This window comes from Engystomops pustulosus, chromosome 7 (assembly GCF_040894005.1).
Source record: "Engystomops pustulosus chromosome 7, aEngPut4.maternal, whole genome shotgun sequence".
NCBI lineage: Eukaryota > Metazoa > Chordata > Amphibia > Anura > Leptodactylidae > Engystomops > Engystomops pustulosus.
Genome location: NC_092417.1, coordinates 126160750 through 126182622, shown reverse-complemented (window position 1 = coordinate 126182622; position 21873 = coordinate 126160750). Strand labels below are relative to the sequence as shown.

General features: G+C 40.7%; 1 protein-coding gene across 2 annotated transcripts in view; it reads right to left on the bottom strand.

Annotated features, from left to right (window-relative positions):
* Positions 1-21873, bottom strand: part of EDC4 (enhancer of mRNA decapping 4) — a 688366-nt gene that overhangs the window by 356433 nt on the left and 310060 nt on the right. For both annotated transcript variants that reach the window (XM_072117764.1, XM_072117765.1), the window contains exon 14: positions 17836-17930. In XM_072117764.1, coding sequence (XP_071973865.1) covers positions 17836-17930 — 95 coding nt within the window. The remainder of the gene's footprint in view (positions 1-17835; positions 17931-21873) is intronic.

Here is a 21873-nt window from a genome sequence, read left to right as displayed (position 1 = left end):
TTATTGGCGCCAGATGGCAAAATTTTAAAAAGGAGGTTTTAATTTTTGTAAATGTATGAAAACATTAAAAAACCTATACAAATTTGGTATCCCTGTAATCGTACCAACCCAAAGAATAAAGTAGACATGTCATTTGTGGCACACAGTGAAAGCTGTAAAATCCAAGCCCATAAGAAAACGTCGCAAATGCGTTTTGCGTTTTCATTTGTCACTCCCCACCCACAAAAATCTATAACTTTCATTTATCCATGTGAAGGGCTGTATGAGGGCTTGTTTTCTGTATAATAAATTGCAATTCAAAGTGATGGTATTTAATTTAATTGGAATTATTCCATGATGTGTACTTGGAAGCGAGAAAAAAAAATTCCAAATGCAGTGAAAATGGTGAAAAGATGCATTTGAGCAGTATTCTAGCGGGGTTGGATTTTACGACTTTCACTGTGAACCATAAATGACATCTCTACTTCATTTTTTGGGTCACTGATCACGGGCATACCAAATTTGTATAGGTTTTATGTTTTCATACATTTACAAAACTTAAAAAAATATATACATCTTAATTTTCCAATCTTCTTGCGTTAATAACTATCATTCTTCAGTGTAGGGAGCCGAGGGTGATGTAATTTTTTGCGACCTCTGACGGTGTTTTCAATGCTACCATTTTAAGGACTTAATCGCTGTTCATTGAATTTCTGATATTTTGCAAAATGGCAAAAAGTGGTATTTTCGACTTTGGGTGCTATTTCCCGCTACACGGTTAAACATTGGGAATAACTATTATATTTTGATAGAACGGACATTTTGGGACGCGACAATACCCTACATATTTATGATTTTATACTGTTTGTTTATATTTATATCAGTTCTAGGGAAATTGGGGTGATTTGAATTTTTAGGTTTTATTTTTTTTATTTGACCATTTCCTGACATTACAGCACGGCGCGAGGAGTATTATGCAGTTAAAAAAAAAAAAAAAAACACACGAAAAATCACCAAAAAACCCACATATTTGGTATCATCACGTCCGTAACAATCTGTATAATAACTCAAACATTATTGGACCCGTTTGGTGAGCACTGTAGAAACATAACCCGAAAAAATTTGCCAAAAATTAGCATTTTTCTTAAAAAACCTTAATCCCTTCACCTAAAAAGTGATAAAAAAAAGTTGTGTGCCAAAATGGTACAGCTGAAAAGGACAACTCAATACAAAAAATAAGCCCTAAACCAGCTTTGTCAACCAAGAAATATAAAGTAATGTCTCAGAAAAGATGACAATAAGAAAATAAATGAGATTTTCTATATATTAGTTTTTCTTCAGAAAAATTGTAAAAATATATATAAAAAACTATATAAATGAGGAATCACTATCTTTATTCTATTGATCACTAAGATTAATGTTATTTGTATGGTACAGTGTCCGGCCCCAAAAAAATACAAGAAAAGAAACCAAAATTTACCATTTTCTTTTTCTACATACATTTAAGAGTATGTGTATAGTGCATCTAATGTTGCAGAAAATAAGCCCTGATTTGTCCAAATTGCCAAAGAAAGAAAGGGACCATGCATAATCTGCTCTGAATGGCACGCCTTCCCTTCAATGCACTGGCATGTGCCCATGAAGCAGGTTAACACCACATATGGGTCATTGTTATACTCGGGAGAGATTGGGTATCAAACGTTGTGAAACGTTTCGGTATTTTATCCACTGAGAATTTGTACATTAAAAAAAATATATATATGTAGCAAAAAAAAATAAAAAATTAAAAACTTCAAATTGCAGCAATGCAAACCCTGTAAAACATTAAAAGGTTTAAAATTACGGGGTTTTTTTTACATGCATTAAGTGGTGTAGTTTCTAAAATTAATGGAATTTTACTTTTATTTAGGCTTTTCAAAGTGACTTGAAATCTCAGCAGGTCCCTCAATAGCATAGTAAGTGTTATAGCAAGTTCAAAGCCCGAAAACAAAAATGAGGATGCATAAAAAACCATTTAGACAAAGAAAAACCGGGGAAAAAAGGAATCTCTTTCTTCTACAATAGACTAGAAAAGAAAACAGAATTTACCAAAACTCAAAACGAACTGAAATGGGAAGAAGATCTTCAAATGAAATTTTCACCAGCAAAATGGGAAGCAGCACTCCAAACGACTTACTAGACACTTCGCTGCACCTCACACATAGAGGCCATCCTAAAAACCCACCTTAGATGGTACTTCACTCCCTCTAAACTCAACCTTATCTACCCAAATGTTTCACCAATGTGCTGGCGAGAATGTGGGATGAGAGGAAACCTACTACATATTCTATGGAATTGCCCCAAAATCGTACCCCTATGGAAAGCAACAACTACAATCATAAAAGAAATAACAAAAAAGGACTTTGTGCTAAACCCAGAACAAGCCCTCCTACTTATAAATCTAGAAGACATCCCAAAAGAACAGAAGACTGTGATAATACACCTCCTGATGTCCACAAAATTAATAATCACAAGACACTGGAAGAAGACAGAATCTCCTCACATCAACGAGATCATCAGCCAAATGAATACAGCTTGCGCCTACGAAAGGATCCTGGCGCACCAGACCACAACTTTCAATAAATTTCATGACAAATGGAACCTCTGGACAGGAAGTAAACATTTCAGCACATAACCTGAAAATCTGCTGTAAAACTAGTTACTGGTATCAGAATTCACACCTAACCCCCCCAATCCCTTTTTTTTTTTCTTGTTAATTTACTAAATAAGGTTCTAAAAAGTTAAGGACATGTATACTATATGATATCCCTAAAATCGTCATCATCATCAGATATGTCAAATACGATACAATTCTTACGAGAGGACAAGAAGATATAAAGAAGTCATAAGATCTACAAAATCTTGTTATCTGATTTATATGACACTGTACAACACTGGAATACATGTTACGTTGTTTTATGATAAAACTAACAAAAATAATTAAAAAAAAAAAAAAAAAAAAAAAACACAAGTCAACATAAAGCAGATGTTGAAAAAAAAAAAAAGCCCCTGTGTGTCCAAATTGGCAAAAAAAAAAATAAAGTTAATTAACCCCTTTCCGACATAAGGCATCAGAACGGTACGGCAGGAAGTGACTTGCCAACATGGTTCAGACACAGTAGGGCAGATTTATCAAGTGTTTGAAAGCCAGAATATTTCAAGTTGCCCATGGCAACAGATCACAGCTCAGCTTTAATTTTACCAGTGCTCATGAATATTTTAAAAGGGAGCTGTGATTGGTTTCCATAGGTAACTAGAAATATTCTGACTTTCATACACTTGATAAATCTGCCCCATTGAGTGGGCCATATGGTGGCTGTTACTGACAGACATCCATCTTGCCTCGTGATCTAGAGGGGTTTCACTGCCCCCTGCCAATTCAGACCAGTCAATAGCAGCAATATTTGTCAAAATGGGCATCAAAAGGGGGTTAATGGGAGCAACACAAAGCGATAATTGCAGCTATCTAGGACAGCACCAATCATCATTGGTAGTGGCCATGTCTGGTGGCAGCATGCCATCTCCCAATGTGATCCGATTGATCAATCTGTGCACCCACTGTTTGAGAAGGGCTACCACCTGTATGTGGATAACTTTTATACCAGCGTTCCACTATTCAAATCCCTGAGTTACAGAGGTTCTTTAGTGTGTAGCACTGCACGCAAAACCCGACCTGGATCCCTTATTAGGCAGCCACTTGGAAAGTGGGGACATCAAGACTCTCTGTAATCATGATGTTGGTCAAGAACAAAAAGGATGTCCTTATTCTGTCCACAATTCATGGGTACTCCAGCGCTGGTAGGAGACACCATCACTGCTGCCCCCAAAGCAAAGTGGCATACTGGCTTAAAATAAATATGTGAATGGGTTTGATCTGTCAGATCAGGTGGTAAAGCCTTACAGAGCCCTACGGAAAACACAGATGTGGTACAAAACGCTGGCTGTGTACATTGCACAGATGATGCTGTACAACTTATGTGCAGTTCCAAAGTGCTTCAAGCATCATTTCTAAATTTTTAAGAGTTAAGAGGTGGTTGTTAACCCCTTCCCGACATTTGATGTACTATTACTGCATGGCGGGAGGTGCGTTCCCGCAAAATGCAGTAATAGTACATCAAGCTTCTGGTGACGGCTCCTAAACGCAGCCGGCGCCAGAAGCTGTGGGTGTCGGCTATATATTATCTCCAAAAAGATGGCGATGCAAAAACAAATGAGATTTTCTTTATATATTCATTTTTTTTCCTGTAAAATTGTAAAAAATATAAAAACTATATAAATGAGGTATCATAAAAATATTATAGTATTTTTAGTTTACGGTGTACGACCCCCAAAATGTACAAAAAAAAAGAAACCCAAAATTGACAATTTTTTTTTCCTCCATACATTAAAGAGTTAATAAAATCTCATCAAAAAGCTATAGACCCACTAAAATGAAGTATTTGTAAAGTGCATCTCAAGACGCAAGAAAAATAAGCCATGTCCAAATTGCCAAAAAAAATAAAGATTGTATAGCCATTATAAAGTGACAATACAGGGGGCATGGCCTAGCTATGGCGGTGACTAGACGTGCTAGCTCCTGCTTTATTCGCGAGAAAAGCTGTGTGCCATCACGATTAAACACCCCAATTGCATCCAAATGGGACCCAAGAAGCGTGCAGACCCCAAGGCTCCCTGCACCCCTCTAACAAGAACGGCAACGAAGGGGATAGGGAAGTTTCTCACCCCGGTGCAGACCTCATCGACCACTCCACGAGATACCAAAATGTCGGCCTTCTCTAAATGGAGCCTCGCACTCACCGTCTCCCCTGGATGGACGTGCGGAAGAAAAACAAGCGGCAGCCGGCAGAGGGAAGGAAAAGTCCCGACCCTCGGGTCAAACTAGACACCATGTGCCAGCGAGCACAAGAGACTACCTACCAGAGGAAGCTTCCAAGATGGCGGCTTGCTCCACTACTAGACCCGCGCCGCGGGAGAGCTGCAACAGATGCCGGAAGACACTAGATCAAACGCCAATATAGCGGTAAGAGAGGAGGAGACAGGAGGCGGGATGGGAGATCGTTCTCCTGGCGGCTCCATGGCAGACTCCGGGACCTCGCTGCTGCAGAGCTCACAGGCACATAATGGCTCCGGCGCCATAACTTGCCTGGGAGCAACCCCACAGCAACCAGCCGCTCGCAGGGGGCAGAGATGAAAGCGGCTCCTGATACAGGGCTTCAACCGGGGCTTCAGGGGATGGCTCCCCTAAAACAATAGAGCTCAGTTGTGGGAGCTGCAAAGAAGAGCTCTTTCCCCCATAATGATCTGGGGGCTCATTCACTAAGAGCTGCACATCCTTTGGGGATCCCCAACCATCTACCTCTTGTGCCCACTCTTATCAAAGCCCACGGGAGAATGCTGCGCCCATGGTGGAGAGACCTGAGTGTGGGGTGCCCAATATCACAACAGATCCATCCATTCCCGCACAGTGGGTGGATCCTCATGAGCACCCTCACTCACCAGTTCTCTGGTCATCACAGGAGGGGGACTGGCCCTCTACACCGACCCGGGGCTCTCCGGCAGCCATTTTAAGGTCTTCCTCCCTTCCACCTAGTGGACCGCAGGGTACTGCGGGAACGAACCCTGCTTTGTCTCCATACTCAGTTCTTCTCTCTCACCTCAGCGGCAGCGCATGTTGCTAGCACAAGAATATTCAGCAGGCATGTTGACACAGGAGATGGGAGCGCTAGCAGAATTACGAGCTCTTCGCACACATCTCCGATCTATCCCTACTAGGGAGGATATGGAAAGTTACATGGCCAAATTGGAGCATTCGTATGCTGCTGAATTGGGAGTGGTGCGAGAGGAAGTCCAGAGAGTGGCTGCCAGAGTGTCCACTGTGGAAGACAGTACTTCTACCCTTATCAATTGCGTGGCGACCCACGAGGCTATGTTAGCTACGCATACATTTCAGCTCCAATTTCTAGCAGACCAGCTGGATGATATGGAAAACAGGGGTCATTGCAATAACATTAGAATTTGTGGCCTGCCTAAAACAGTAGATAGTACATAATACCTTCAACTCCCAGCAGAGACGCATTTGGAACTGGACAGAGCACACCGATCCTTGCAAGCCAAACCTGCTGCTCAAGATCCACCAAGGGATATTATCTGCAGAGTGCATAAATATCAAATAAAGGATGACATTATGTCCAAAGCTAGAGAAGCTGGAGAGGTTGTCTGCAGAGGTACACACTTACAGTTACTCCCAGACCTATCTCGTCTTACTTTACTTAAACGTAAAGCCCTTAAACCATTTGAGAAAAAGAAACATCCCATACTCATGGGGGTTCCCATTCAGACTACATATTCGCCATGCAGATAGGAGATATACCCTGCAACACCCGGTGGACGTCCCGGGTCTGTCCACGGCCTTGGGTTTTCCAGCTCCAGCCATTACTGAATGGCCAAGGCTTCCCATTCCAGAGGGTCTCGGAGGCAATGCTCCACCTCCTCTGCTTCCAGCTAGACCTCCGCGACAAAGAGGTCGAAGGGGCCAAAGAGATTGTGCGGCTCCTCCACAGCAAGCTCCGCAGATGCAGAGATTTGTTCGCCCGCAAGAGGATCAGTAATTGGGTCTATCAAAACCTGTTTAATGTCTCCCTACCATGGGTATAGCTCACCCTCCTCATCATTCGACTGGAAAAGTGGGGAAATATAGTAATCTATCTGCTGTATTTCACCTGTCATATTATAGCCATGGGGGGATTGACCGATTTGTTCATACGAATATAGTTGCTTTTATATATCTCCTTAATGGGTCAAAATGCCTATTTGTGTTGGATACGTTGTCAATTTTTGTTTCATCTAGTTGAGTCAGAAACAGCTTCCAAGAGGGATCTACAGGATCTGTGTGTCTCCCTCCTAGTTGGACACTTCCCCCCAGGGGTTTCCGTGTATAACTATACGCGTGTAGTTACACTGTACCCCAATCTAAAATTGGTTATTTGATTATATGTAATTTGTCTTTTCTTGTGTCTCGTCTAACTTTTGTCTCTGTGTATTGTCTTAGAACGATTGCGGTTTGAGTGTTGTCTCTATGCTCTATTCTTCTCTCTTTCTTCTACTGCGCTCTTACTGTGCTTACTTACTTATCTGTCTAAGGGGACCCCTCCCCCTTTCGCATCATACGATATCATTATGAGCAGCTTGAGATTATCATTCTGCTCCTTCAATGTGAAGGGTCTCAACGCACAAGCAAAAAGAGGCCGAATTCTGTATCGACTTAGCAAACAGAAAATACTGATAGCCCTCTTTCAGGAAACTCATTTTGTAGCCAATGCTGTACCAACATGCCCGACAAATTTATATTCAAAGTGGTATCATTGCCCGAACCTTGAGCGGAAAGCTGGGGAGGTCTCAGTAGCATTCCACAAGTCCCAACAATTTGTACTACTAGACTCGAAATTTGATCCAAAAGGTAGATATATGTTCTTGAAGATCAACTTGAGAGGCTTTGTTTTTACTGTCGCTAATGCATATTTCCCAAATTCTAACCAGACATCCTTTGGCGTAACATTGCTTCGCTTGCTGGCGGACTTCGCAGATGGCTCAGACATCATCTTGGGTGGAGACTTTAACATGGTGATGGACGTAGTCCTAGACACCACCGCGGGTAAGTCTTCTGTCTCCTTGCCAAGAGATGCAGATTGAAGGCCGAGCTTAGGGCTCTTCACATAGACTCGACCACATATTCATCTCACATAGGTTACTTGACATGCTCCCTAGGTGCTCCATAGATACCTTTGTGTGGTCAGATCATGCCCCTGTTTTCGGCTCTCTGGATGGGTCACCTGGTCCGGTACAAAAGGGTTCATGGCGCCTAAATGATCATCTTTTAGACGATTCCGTATTTGTGCGGAGGATGTTAAGTTGGCCATCCGGACTGCAGTAAGCGAGGTCACCTCAGAAACATCCTCCCCCATACTTGTCTGGGAAGCGACTAAACAGAAAATACAAACTATTTTTATCTCTCATGGGTCCAGATTGAAATGGGAGAGAGCATACAAACTCAAAAACAGCAATACGTTCCTTGGCGGATAAGGAATGTGTTAACAAATCCACCCCTTCAGAACTTTTGAAGACTGAAATATCCCTATTAAGACAGGAAATCCTTTCCATTCTAGATCAGAAATATAGATGCACTAGAGAACGCATGCACAAAGGCTTTTTTGAATACGGGGACAAGTGTGGAGCCTGGCTAGCAAAAGCCATACACCCCCCCGCACACCAACCACACATATCTTCTCCATAAACTCCCCGACTAAAGGAGTGGTTCATAAGGAATATCAGATCCTAGACGAGTTCTCCAAGTTTTACTCCACTCTCTACAACATGGATAACGCTGGGTCTAGCCCTTCCCACCAAGGTACACCTTCGATAGAGGAGTACTTGGAAACAAACTCGCTTCCAAAAATATCGGCGGCGGAGACCTTAGAGAATAATTTCTCGGAAGAAGAGGTGGCTCTAGTCATTAAAAACCTTAAAACGGGAAAGAGTCCAGGTCCAGATGGCTTCACTGCCAGGTTTTACAAAGCATGCAATCTGAAATGATCCCTCTTTTAACTAAGGCCTTTAATTCTGTCTCGGAGAGATGTCCCTTTCCAGACCAGGCTTTACAAGCTTATATCACTGTAATTCCTAAACCAGGGAGGGACCAAACACATTGCGGGAATTTTAGGCCAATCTCCTTGCTGAATGTGGACACAAAAATATACTCTAAAATGTTGGCCTTACGGCTCCAACCGTATATCCCAGCCCTGATACACCAGGAACAGGTTGGCTTCGTCCCGGGGATAATACCATTAAGACAATCTCTTTGATCGAAAGGGCAAAATCCTCTGACACTCCTATGTGCTTGCTTTCTGTAGATGCTTAAAAAGCGGTTGATCGGGTGCATTGGGGGGTTTCTGGAAGCTACACTACGCTCCATCGGCCTGGGTTCAGGGATGAGAGAAAAAATTTTGGCCTTATATTATAGGTCTTCTGCGAGAGTTAAAGTGAATGGGTCCTTGTCCTTACCATTCTCAATTTCAAATGGGACTAGGCAGGGGTGCCCCTTGTCACCTTTCCTGTACATACTTGTGGTGGAGTCGCTGGCCATAGCACTAAGGAATAATCCCAATATAAAGGGTCTCCAGGTTGGACGCATCCACCACAAAAGGTCTTTGCGGATGACCTACTATTGTATGTGACCAATCCACAAATCTCCCTCCCTTCAATACTAAAGGAATTCGACATATTCAGTGGACTAAGTAATTTCAAGGTCAACCTACAAAAAACAGAACTAATAAACATCTCTCCCACAGACAGAAATCGAGCATTTGACCTCGAACTTTTCCTTCAAATTCACTAACGGCTCCATTAAATACTTGTGGGTACAAATTCCTTCAGATCTATCTAGCTTATATGCTCTCAATTATGAACCACTTCTGAAATCCATCATTGCCGATCTAAATAAGTGGAAGGGATTGACCTTGTCTTGGCTTGGAAGGATTAATGTCCTAAAAATGGACATTCTTCCCCGGTTATTGTACCCGTTTCAAACTGTACCCATGGACATCCCCCGTGCCTTTTTTGCAACGCTTCACAAGCTATCTCGCCAATTCATATGGCGAGAATCTCCTCGCATACGAAGGAGCCTGTTAACAAGACCTAAACATTCGGGTGGGGCGACATTGCCGGATTTTGTCACCTACCATAGAGCCACTGTGGGGGCGTGCATACTAGATCTCTTCCATCATAAGGAGAGCAAGATTTGGGTAGTTCAGATAGTTCCGATTTCATCTCCTCATGCTTTGGGCTTCTTTTGGCTTCCCCAATCTGTCGCACTCCAGTCTCTCACATTCTCTTTTATGTTGAAAAGATTGCTGCGGATATGGAGGAAATTCGCAACCACACGGAGAGTAGTTTCTGTTCCGGACCCAATAACCCCCCTTTTGGGAAATCCCCAATTTGAACCGGGGAACCAAGTTAATTCCTTTTTAGGTTTGGGCCAGGAGACTCTGCCTAGAATCAGGGATGTGATGTCCGAAGATGGAATCCGCCCATTAGTTGAAGTAAGAATGGCAACCCAACCAGGCCACTGGCTTAAATATCTCCAGCTGAGAAATTTAGTTTCCACACTAGCACCAACTTCTATATTAACATCTACTCTCACAACCTTCGAGGAACTCTGCCTTACTAAGACTCCTCTTACCCATACCATCTCTCTCCTATATGGCGTTTTTCTGGCAAAGGAGACTAGAGATGCAAGACCATATTATTCTAGGGCCTGGGAAACAGCTATTGGTAAGGAGCTGACGTTGGAGCAGTGGAACACAGTATACACATTGACGCATACCTTGTCCTCTTAATGCAGAATTCAAGAGCTCAATTTGAAAATTCGATCCTGCTGGTACCGAACTCCGGTTAGATTAAGTCAAATCTACCCACAAGTATCAAATCAATGTTGGAGATGTGAATCCGAGACAGGTACAATGTTACACATATGGTGGAACTGTCCTATAATAGCTCCTCTCTGGCGTGATGTCAATAATCTGTATAACACACTAACTAAATCTAACCTAACCTTCGCTCCAGAACAGGCCCTGCTCTCTGCACTGCCTGGCCCCATGTCCAAAATGAAAAAAGGTATATTGAGGCACTTTCTAGTTGCCACACGCCAGATCATCCCCAGACTTTGGAGATCGACTACACCTCCCTCAAGGTCTGACTGGGTGACGGCTTTATCTCACATTCAAAGGATGGAAGAGCTTAAGGCAATAGATGAGGGTGATTCACCTGCTCTTGATACATGGATCTCATCTGGGGTTACTCCCTGCGTGCCTGCACAGATCATTATCCTTGAAAGCTATTAGTCTCATTATAACCTACACCTAATACTCACGCTGAGCCTGATGTAGTACGGGACTCGGCATACCTTTGACTCTTGTCTTGTATGTATGTGTGTATGAATGTAGATGTGTTTGTTTAATGTATTGTTATTTAGTCTTGATGCATTTTCACCATAACCTCAATTTGCATACTACAGGTTATTCATTCCAATGTATGTAACTTTATGCTTTTTACGGCACACTACTCAGAGATGCGAGTTAATGTATCAGGTCATTATGTATGTGTCATAGTATTTTATTATTGTTATTACTGGACTATCCAAGTAATAAGTTCTGTATAATGTATTTTGTACGTTTCAATAAATGTTTATTGACCATAAAGTTACAATGCATAATCTGCTCTGAACGGCGCAGCTCCCCCCCTCAATGCCCTGGCGTGTGCCACCACATATGGGGTATTAATATAAACGGGAGAGATTGGGTATCAAATTTGTGGAGTGTTTTGGTATTTTAACCACTGAGAATTTGTACATTTTATGAAAAACACATTAATTTTGCCAAAAAAAAATTTTATTTCAAAATTGCATCAGATTTTGTTTTAACTCCTGTAAACCATATACTGTACTCTATAATGGAGTAATTTATGGGGTATTACTTTTATTTAGGCCTCTCAAAATGACTTCTAACCTGAGCAGGTCCCTCAATAGCAGGTTTTTGCTTTTTTTTATGAAAATGTGAAAAATCGCACCTGACGTTCAAAGCCCCTTAACATCTTACAACAATGATAGTATGTATAAAAAAAAAAAAAACACGGAGGCATAAAGTAGACATTCGGTGAATGTTAGTTATTACGTTTTGTGGTATTATGACTCATGTGTGGAAAAAGTAGAACATTTTGAATTTCGAAAATTGAGAATTTTTCCAAATTTTCACCAAATATCTGATTTTTTCATAAATAAATGGAAAACATACCACCAAAATTTTTTAACTAACATGAAGTACAATGTGTCACGAGAAAACTATTTCAAAATCACTTGGATATGTTAAAGCGTTCCAAAGTTATAACCACTTATAGAGCACAGGGCAGATATGAAAAAAATGGGCCGTGTCAGGAAGGTGAAAAGTGGCTTTGGCGTTAAGGGGTTAAGGAACTAATGTTTGGATAAGAAGGACAGGGCCCAAGTACCTCTGCTTAAAATTATCTGCCCTACAACATATCAAAAGTTTTTTGAAATGACGGTTACACTTTAAATAAGATCACTTTATTGTAATTTCACCTTCTTTTATTGTTCATCCTACTGAAATGCTGATAGGGTTAAAAAAAAAACCAAAACTTCTCAAAGGTTGTTTTCAATATTTTGAGGGGTGAAGTTTCTAAAATAATGTCATTTTGTGGGGGTTTTCTATCATATAGGCTTTATAAAGTCACTTCTAACTAAATTGGCATGTCTACAAAAAAATAGGTTTTCGTGAAAATCTGAAAAATCACACCTATAGCTAGTTATAAGCCATCTGACATCCTAAAAAATTTTGCTAAATTTCTGCTTATTTCATAAAAAAAATACTAAAGATATTGCTTAAATTTTTCAACTAACATAAAGAACAATGTGTCGCAAACAAACAATGTCACAATCACTTGGATATGTTAAAGCAGTGATGGCGAACCTATGACACGCATGTCAGCACTGACACGCGTAGTCATTTTTGGTGACACGCGGCCGCCCAGCGCCCACTGTCCGCCCCCCTCCCTGTCTAATCTGCTGCCCCTGTGTAATTGCTACCCCTATGTTAATGTCCCACCCCCGTCCCTGTGTTTCTGCCCCCTGCTTACCTGTCCGGCGCCGCGTTTGTCCACCCACCGTCTGCAACTCCTCCGGCTCCTCCAGGCTGCAATGCGCGCTGCACGTCACGTGACTGAGGCGACTTGACGTCAGGTCACGTCAGTCACGTGACCCGAGGCACGCGGTGCAACCTGGAGGAGCCGAGCCGCCATTATCGTCAGACCTGCAGTAAAGCTACAGGGAAGAAGACATCACTGGGTAAGTATATAAGTTTATTATTATATTATATTTAAAGGGAGGGCGCTAGTGGTATTTTAGTAGTAACGGGAGGGCGCTAGTGGTATTTTAGTAGTAACGGGAGGGCGCTAGTGGTATTTTAGTAGTAACGGGAGGGCGCTAGGAGTATTTTAGTAGTAAAGGGAGGCGGCTAGGGGTATTTTAGTAGTAAAGGGAGGCGGCTAGGGGTATTTTAGTAGTAAAGGGAGGCGGCTAGGGGTATTTTAGTAGTAAAGGGAGGCAGCTGGGGGTATTTTAGTAGTAAAGGGAGGCGGCTAGGGGTATTTTAGTAGTAAGGGGAGGCCGCTGCTGGACATGTTATTAGTAAGGGGAGGCCGCTGCTGGACATGTTATTAGTAAGGGGAGGCCGCTGCTGGACATGTTATTAATAAGGGGAGGCCGCTGCTGGACATGTTATTAATAAGGGGAGGCCGCTGCTGGACATGTTATTAATAAGGGGAGGCCGCTGCTGGACATGTTATTAATAAGGGGAGGCCGCTGCTGGACATGTTATTAACAAGGGGAGGCCGCTGCTGGAAATGTTATTAACAAGGGTTGTCAGGCAGTGGGCGATTTCCTTAAAACGAGGGGTGTCCAATTCTCGGCTCACAATAACTTCATTCTCAAGTTATTGGACTTTATCCTGACAAGGAATTTCTTTCTCTTTGAGAATCTTCCACCAGCTCAGGGTGGTTGCAATGGGGAGCCCATGCGCTCCCACATATGCTAATCTCTACCTGGGCTGGTGGGAGAGGGAGGTTGTGTTCCAGGAGGAATACGAGCGATGGACCTCAGCCATAGTGTTGTGGCTGAGGTTCATCGATGATGTCCTGATTGTCTGGAGCGGCACTAAAGAACTCTTTTGTGAATTTGTGGAGATACTGAACGTCAATCAACTGGGTTTGTTCTTCACATCGGAAATTAACCCAGCATGGATAACATTCTTGGATGTAACGATTGAACTGTCTCCTACAGGAAAATTGAAATCCAAGCTATTCCGAAAATCAACTGCAACCAACAACCTTTTGCAGTGGAATAGCTGGCACCCTCTTCCTTTGAAAAAGGGTATCCCTAAAGGTCAGTACCTAAGGGTACGAAGAAATTGTTCTTCAACTGGGGTGTATTTGTCAGCCGCCAAGGATCTCCGGAATAGATTTACTGAGAGGGGCTATCCCACTCAAGTACTGAAGGAGGCACATCAGCATGCACTCAATTGCCAGAGGAACACATTGCTGAATCCCAAAGTACGGACTGATGGAGACTCCAAATTGAGAATAATTGGCACCTTTGACAACTGCCACAGGGAAATACATCACATCCTGCGCAGGAATTGGGGCATTCTCAAAATGGATAATGATATCGCTGATGCGATTGATGATTACCCATCAATTACGTACAAACGAGGACGAAATATCAAGGATATGATTGTCCATAGTCATTTGAAGCCTCTTACAGGTAAGGGAACTTGGCTTCCTGAGAAGCCCAAGGGTACGTTTAGGTGTGGGGGCTGCAAAGCCTGCAAATACATTCGAACAGGGAAATCCTTTCAAAGTACCACCACTGGCCAAACATACTGGATGCGCAACTTTGCCAACTGCAAATCGGCAGGAGTTGTATATCTCATGACCTGCATTTGTGGCATCCAGTATGTGGGACAAACCACACGGGAAGTCAGAAGGAGGATAAGGGAGCATGTCAACGACACTAAAAACAAGGAGGATACAGCTGTATCGAGACATATATGGGAGCACCACAATGGTGACCACAGGGTCCTACAATTTCAGGTCATAGAGGTAGTGGAACCATCCCCAAGGGGAGGTGACTTTGCCCGTAAGGTGATACAACGAGAATCCAGGTGGATTTTCACCTTAAAAACCTTACAAAATGATGGACTCAATGAACATATAATCTATACTTGTTTCATCTAAATCCTCTGCTTTACATACCGGCGAGCTGTGGTACGTTATGAATATCTTGATCATTGTGGTCTTTAATAGTGCTTGGGTTGACCTGCTAAGCAACTATCATAATGGTACTAGTGCTTCCTTTTTACTGGCGGTCCAGACGATGTACAGCTGTGCTCTGTGTCCTCGGGTTGGGATCCACCCTCCGATATAATGTACCTCTACATGCATAAGAATAGCTGCCATTTATCTGGCAACTTCACACATGTGTTTAACATATGCCCGCTATATTCGCAATAATATCCCCCTTAAACGACTATTGTACCACTAGAAAGTGATGTTTTTAGGGGTGTGGTTTATATTATAAACAAGTGACGGAGCCAATGCACGTAGAGCTGCTGCGATTGGTTGGAAGGGACGCACCCACTTGGATGACGTTCTCTTCTTGCCCCTCTGGTTGGCAGCTTGATACTATACTTGATTGGCTCCCGAAATTTGAACCAACCCCCTGAGGGTGGAGCGAATACTATAAATAGACGCGAGTACACGCGGCACGCGCGGCCATACCAACGTCGGCGTCCCACTAGGCAGAGAGCGAAATAAAGTTGTACTAAGTTAGAGAGAGGAAATGGCATGATGAGAGCAGGAATTTAGAGCTGTTAGCTGAGATTGCCAGTCAGCAGGATACAGCTCATATGCTAATAAAATATCATGAGTAACAACTTTAACTTAGTGCACTTTGCCATCTGACAAATGTAACGCTACTGCTATTAGTGTTAGGCACGAAGTGGATGCGGACAGTGATCAACTGTACTATACTAAAGCACTGTATTCCTAAATCCACGACACGTGCCATATTGTGGATACTATACTTGCAAAAAACCTAATATGGGGAAAATTTAGTAAAACGTAAGAAAAACTATGATTGAGCATTGCCGTCTTCCAAGTGGCAGAACGCTTATTTTTTTTTTCTACGAAGCTGGTTCATGGATTGTTTTATGAGGGACATGTAGCACTTAGCACCAGCATCATTCTGCATTTTTTGTGGGATTAAATAGGTAACCGACACTGAAAGCATTAATAATAAAACATAACTTTTAAGAATTCATTAAAACATCACAAGAACTTTGCCCCCCCCCCCCCCAAACCGGAGTTTAAGTGTGATATTGCTTTATTCATAAATGTTTTGCTATATAATTGAAGAATTTGTCATGATGTAAACAGCTAAAATGTGCCTTCTATATTGCGATGACATCTTAAAAACTCAGACACAGGCTATTTAATTGCAAAGTGAATGTTTTACCATTGTATACAATCTATGCTCGAACCGCAAGCCTATAAAACTCTTGGTTTTCAATAAAGGAATTTTAAAAAATAAAATAAATCACAAGAATAGCTAGAAACAAGAGTAGTAAACCAGGAGTATTTCTCCATTATCTATACTCGATGAAATAGGTAAAAATGATAAATTCTGGTGGGATTTTAACAGTTTTCTTTACGGCATTCATCATGCAGGTTCAATAATGATTTATTTTTTAATTCTACACCACTGTTTGTTATTGCACTGTATATGAATTCTATACTGGGGCTGGCAAGGGACTTTTAATTGTTTTTAATCCTTATTCTTAATATTAAATAAAATAAATTTCATATTTTCTCTATAACATCAGTCTTTTTGTCTGTTTAAGCTTGATGTTTTATGATGCTGGCTCAGCAAAGATTACGAGCTGAAGAGGCATCAACTCTGCATCTGATATATATAGGAAGCTGAGAGTTAAAGGGAACCCGTCACCACTATTTTCACAAATACAGGTAGTGACAGGTTCCTATAGAGCTCTAGTAACTATCTGACACCCTGCTTGTAGCTAAAAATTATGCCCCTGAGATTCCCATATATTCAACTTTATAGTTTTATCTGGTAACTAAGCATGGCTACATGGAGTCCAGGTGGGCGTGGCCTCCTCTGGCTGAATCCAGCAGCTCCTCCCCATCCCTATCTCTGTATGCTGCTATAATTTCATGTGACCAGGGTGACATCATCGCAGGTCCTATAGCTTTTGTAGCATTAGGAACTGTACACTAAGCATATATGTCATGAAATCACAGCAGCCTGCATGGAGAGTAGAAGTCCATGGAGGCTGCTGTGATGGTTTTATGTGGTCAGATATGTACATGGGGTATAGTTTTCATATTAAGTAGCTCAAGGACCTTTGATGATGTCACCCTGGTCACATGACATTAGGCCATGCCCCCCGTGGACTCGCTCCAAAGCTGCATAGATACCAGGCAAGATTATAACTCTGATTTTATGGGGATCTGAGGGGAACAATTTTTAGCTAAAAGCAGGGTGTCAGATAGTTACTAGAGCTCTATAGGAACCTGCCACTACCTGTATTTGTGAAAATAGTGGTGACGGGTTCCCTTTAAGGACCAGTGCTCAGCGTCCAATATATTGCACGCAAAGTGCCAAGAGTTTAAAGCTCACCTTCTATTGTTACAATATGATAATGTCTATGTAAACACACTGCATACTATATATATATGCAAAGAGTTTGTATATTCTCTCCGTGTTTGCGTGGGTTTCCTCCAGGTCCTCCGGTTTCCTTCCACACTTCAAAACATACTGTTAGGATGTTTAGATTGTGAACCCCATGGGGACAGGGGCCAATTGGACATGCTTTGTGCAGCGCTGCGTAATCTATGTGCACTATATAAAGAATTATTATTATTATTATTATTATATAGACTGCTGGATGTCTCTTGGGGATTACTTTGCATCCTGACTGTGTGCCTACAATATGATGTGTTATGTAACAATTTTTGATACAACATTTCAATATAAATAAAATTGTTTCTGTACAACATTGAACCTATATTAAATAGCTACGAGGAATAGGCATTTCAAAGGGATGAGAGCAGGAACATATAGAAAAACAACAGAGAAAGATTTAACATAAATAAATGAAATCTAAATACATAACATACCAAAAGCATCAGGCTTGTCTTTTGAAGAAAGGAAACCAGATTCTGTTGAGGAGCAGCTGGACGTTTTAAATCTTATTTGAACATCCTGCAGAGCTCTAAAATGAACAGAAATAAAAGATGACATTCCTATTCTAATACGTATAATAAGAATACTATCCAATACTATACAAACACACATCAAGAGTAGCCAATATTGAGCATCTCCATAAACAAGGCAAAGACCAACATAGATCTTGCTTGCCAATTGTTTTACATGTAAATATATCAAAACTATAAGCAAAACTCATGGTAGTGTGTGTAGCACATGTAATATCTTCCCTATTAATGGACACAGGACTCAGCTGTGTACCCTGGAGAGCAACAGTCAACAACCTCCAAAAATTACGACCCTATAGGAAGGTATACTGTCTTCAACTGGAGCAACGGCAAGTACAATTCGCTTAGATTGTCAGAAAAGCGCTTGACAACATATTTGAGCCCTGATTTAGGGCAGTTCTGGATAAGAGGAGAATAACTGTATTCTACAGTACTACATGCAAAGAGAAATACCCTATCTAGTTGATAAGAATATGGCTTTGTCGTTTTCACCTCCTGGACCACACTGTTACCTTTAGCAAATGACAAGTGTCTAAACATGAAAATCCTTACACTTTTCCTGTCGTATCTAAAAGAAAAGAGCACTTATTCAGTTGTAGTCACAATAATAGTGCTCAATAGTTAGCTAATTGCAGGGAGAGTTTTCTTATCCTTCCTCTTCCCATCCACATCAAAAAGTACTTTATAAATAACACCAAAACAAAGGATGTTACACAAGTTTTACATGGTTGTAATAATGATAAAACATCACAAGAAACACAGGAAAGGTATTCTCACGTACTTGTGAGAAAAATTGTATAACTCTCTATCCTTTGTAGGTGAAAAACTGGTGGCATCTGCAGTGCACATAGACTACCAGAGCATTGAAAACCCCTTCCCCACAGAAAATGCCACTATTTTGGTAAAAAAAACAAGCTGTCACCGTATTTTCACATATACAGCTAAAGACATCCTCCCATAGAGCCATATTAGCCAACACCCTTCTTTTAGCTAAAAAAAAATGTTTCCCTTACATTTCCAAAAAATGTCATATTCCCTGGCATCAGAGAAGGCTTGTCCAACTCAGCCAGATCCTCCCATCTACTGTACCCCATGTCTTAAATAAATTCATGTGACCAGGATTACCTTAAGTGCCCAATGAGCTATCTCTCAATGTTCCATACAGCACATTATCATTGTTTTGAGAACGGTAAATCTTGAACAAGGAGGCAGAACCATACTAACAAATTTTAAGATGCACGACTTACCGTAATTAGCCTGAATGACTCACATGAGGTGAGTTGCATATAAGTTTACAGACGAAATGGTTCCATGGTTGAAATATTACAAAAATCTGACATAAGGGCAATGCATTTCAAAGACAGGTTTTAATAGGCGACTTAGTGGCTGAGTGGGCAGCACCTTAAAGCGCTGGGGTCATGGGTTTAAATCCCACCCAGGTCACATCTGCAAACAGTTTGTATGTTATCTCTGTGTTTGCGTGGGTTTCCTTTGGGTGCTCCAGTTTGCTCCCACACTCCAAAAACATACTGTTAGGTTGTTTAGATTGTGAGCCCCATGGGCATGCTTTGTGCATAATGTGTAGATGCTATATAAATAATTATTTTGATGAAGTCTTTATTTTGTGTGGGTTAATTTGCATGACACATTATCTTTAACCATTCAATGAATTTATAGAGGTATATAGAGCAATTTATTACAGATATTGTGATAAATTGATATCCAGATCGAGAAAATACTTAGGTTTTACAGAGGATGATCGCTTGTTCAAGCCAAAAGGTGGAAAATGTATGAAAGTAAAAAAATAAAAATAAAAGAGTAAATCATTTTATAATAATAATTAAATAAATAAAATAAAGTCCCATAATCTCCCCAGTTACACATATAATGCAAATACAGTATATAAATCCGTATTGAACACGCTCTGTGAACGACGGAAAAAAAAACTACGAAAAATTTCCGTATTATACAATTTTCCATTAAAAAAAATGTTCAAAAAAGCTACGTTATCTAATATGATATGACTGAATAGAACAACTCTTTTCGCAAAAAATAAGCCCTCAACCAGAACTGACAACAGAAAAATACAAAAGTTATGGCCCTGAAAAGTTGTCAATAGTAAAAACAATGCGATTTTCTCCAATATTGGTTTTGCTCAGTAAAATTGAGCAAAGATAAGAAAAACTATATAAAATGGTATCACCGCAATCGTAGTGAACCAGAGACTGAAGATAAAAAATTATTTTTACGTTGCGGTGAGCGGGGAAAAAAAGTGCTAAAAATTCTAAATAAAAATTGATGATTTTGTTTGTGTCACCCTTAAAATAGTTGTTAAAATCTCATGAATAAGCTATAGATCCCCAAAATGAATTCTCTATACATTGTATCTCACCACGCAAATAATAAGCCCTCATATGTTCGCATTACCAAATAAAATTAAAATTTATAGCTTGTACAATGTGACAATACAAATCTGCTGTGAATAGTGCTGCTTTGATCCTATGCTCGGCCGTGCGCCCCTACAGAAGTTTACCACCAAGTATGGGGTATCAGTACACTCGGGAGAAATTGGGCATTAGATGTTGCAGAGTGTTTCATCATTTTGGTTATTATGAAACTGTCAGTTTTGGCCTAAATTAATGTATTTTCCAAAAAAATCCAAAAGTTTCTAAATCGCAGGTCCATATTGTTTTAAACCATGTGAAACACTTAAAGGGTTAATAGACTCTATGGGGTTTTATTATCATATAGACCTTACAAAGTCACTTGAAAGCTGAGTTGTCCCTCAAAATGTGAGTTTTAGCAATTTTCATGAAAACGAGAAAAATCGCACCTAAAGTTCTGCACCTCATAACATCGTAGAAAAATGACAGGACGCCTAAAATATCATCCCAACATAAAGAAGACATTCCGTAAATGTTAATTATCAAGCTTTTTGGGTAGTTTTATTTCCTGTCTGGAAAGCAGAACATTTCAAACTTGGAAAATGAGGAATTTCTAGAAACTTTTGCCAAATTTTCACTTTTTTTCAGAACGAAATGCAAAACTTATCACTTAAATTTAGAACTAACCTGAAGTACAGCGTGTCACGAGAAAACATTCTCAAAATCACCTCGATATATTAAAGCGTTCCGAAGTTATAACCAATTATCATGATACATGTCAGATTTGAAAAATCGAGTCTGGTCATTGAGCTGAAAACTAGTGTCGGTTATAAGGGGTTAAGGGTTATTTTTTTGGAGGCATAAGATGCATTTTTGTAAACTCATTTTGAACCGCCAAAGTTAATTGATTAAATGTATTTCTCTCATGTGGGACACACTTTTTTGCCATTTACTGTACAGTAAGAACATCATTTTAGTATTGGCCCATTTAATAAAGATATTTCCCATTTAGATCTAGGTTTTACTTATTGTTTTTAAGGAAAACATGACTTAGCGTTAATGGGTGTTTCCCCCAGACTATGCCAGATACCAAACGAGAGATGGTCCTCCCCCAAGGAACAAGAGACCTAAGCATAAAAGGAACACTCCCCCTCTTCAGCCTCAGTCATTTAGAGAGACTTAACTTACAATTTCCATAAGTACATGCACCCTCAAAAATAGCTGAATTTGGGAAAGGGTGAAGGAATGATGCCATAAAATATTTTGGCAAAGGTTTATCCAAATTTACTACTTAAAAAACTAATTAAAAAAGTTAACAAAAAAAAACACAAACCATTTGCAGTAATTTATTGGCAACTTTTATAGAAAAAAAGAAAATAAATCTGTGTGTGCGATCTGTGCAGGAGACCAGCTGTATGTGAGCAGCTGGGATTGCGATAGTCTTAATCCCGGCTGTTTAACCCTTTACACATTAAGCATTAATGCTTAAGTGTTAAGCATTACTGCAGTAATGGGCTTACCCACCTGTCCACCCGTCATCGGGCCCCCTGCGCAGATT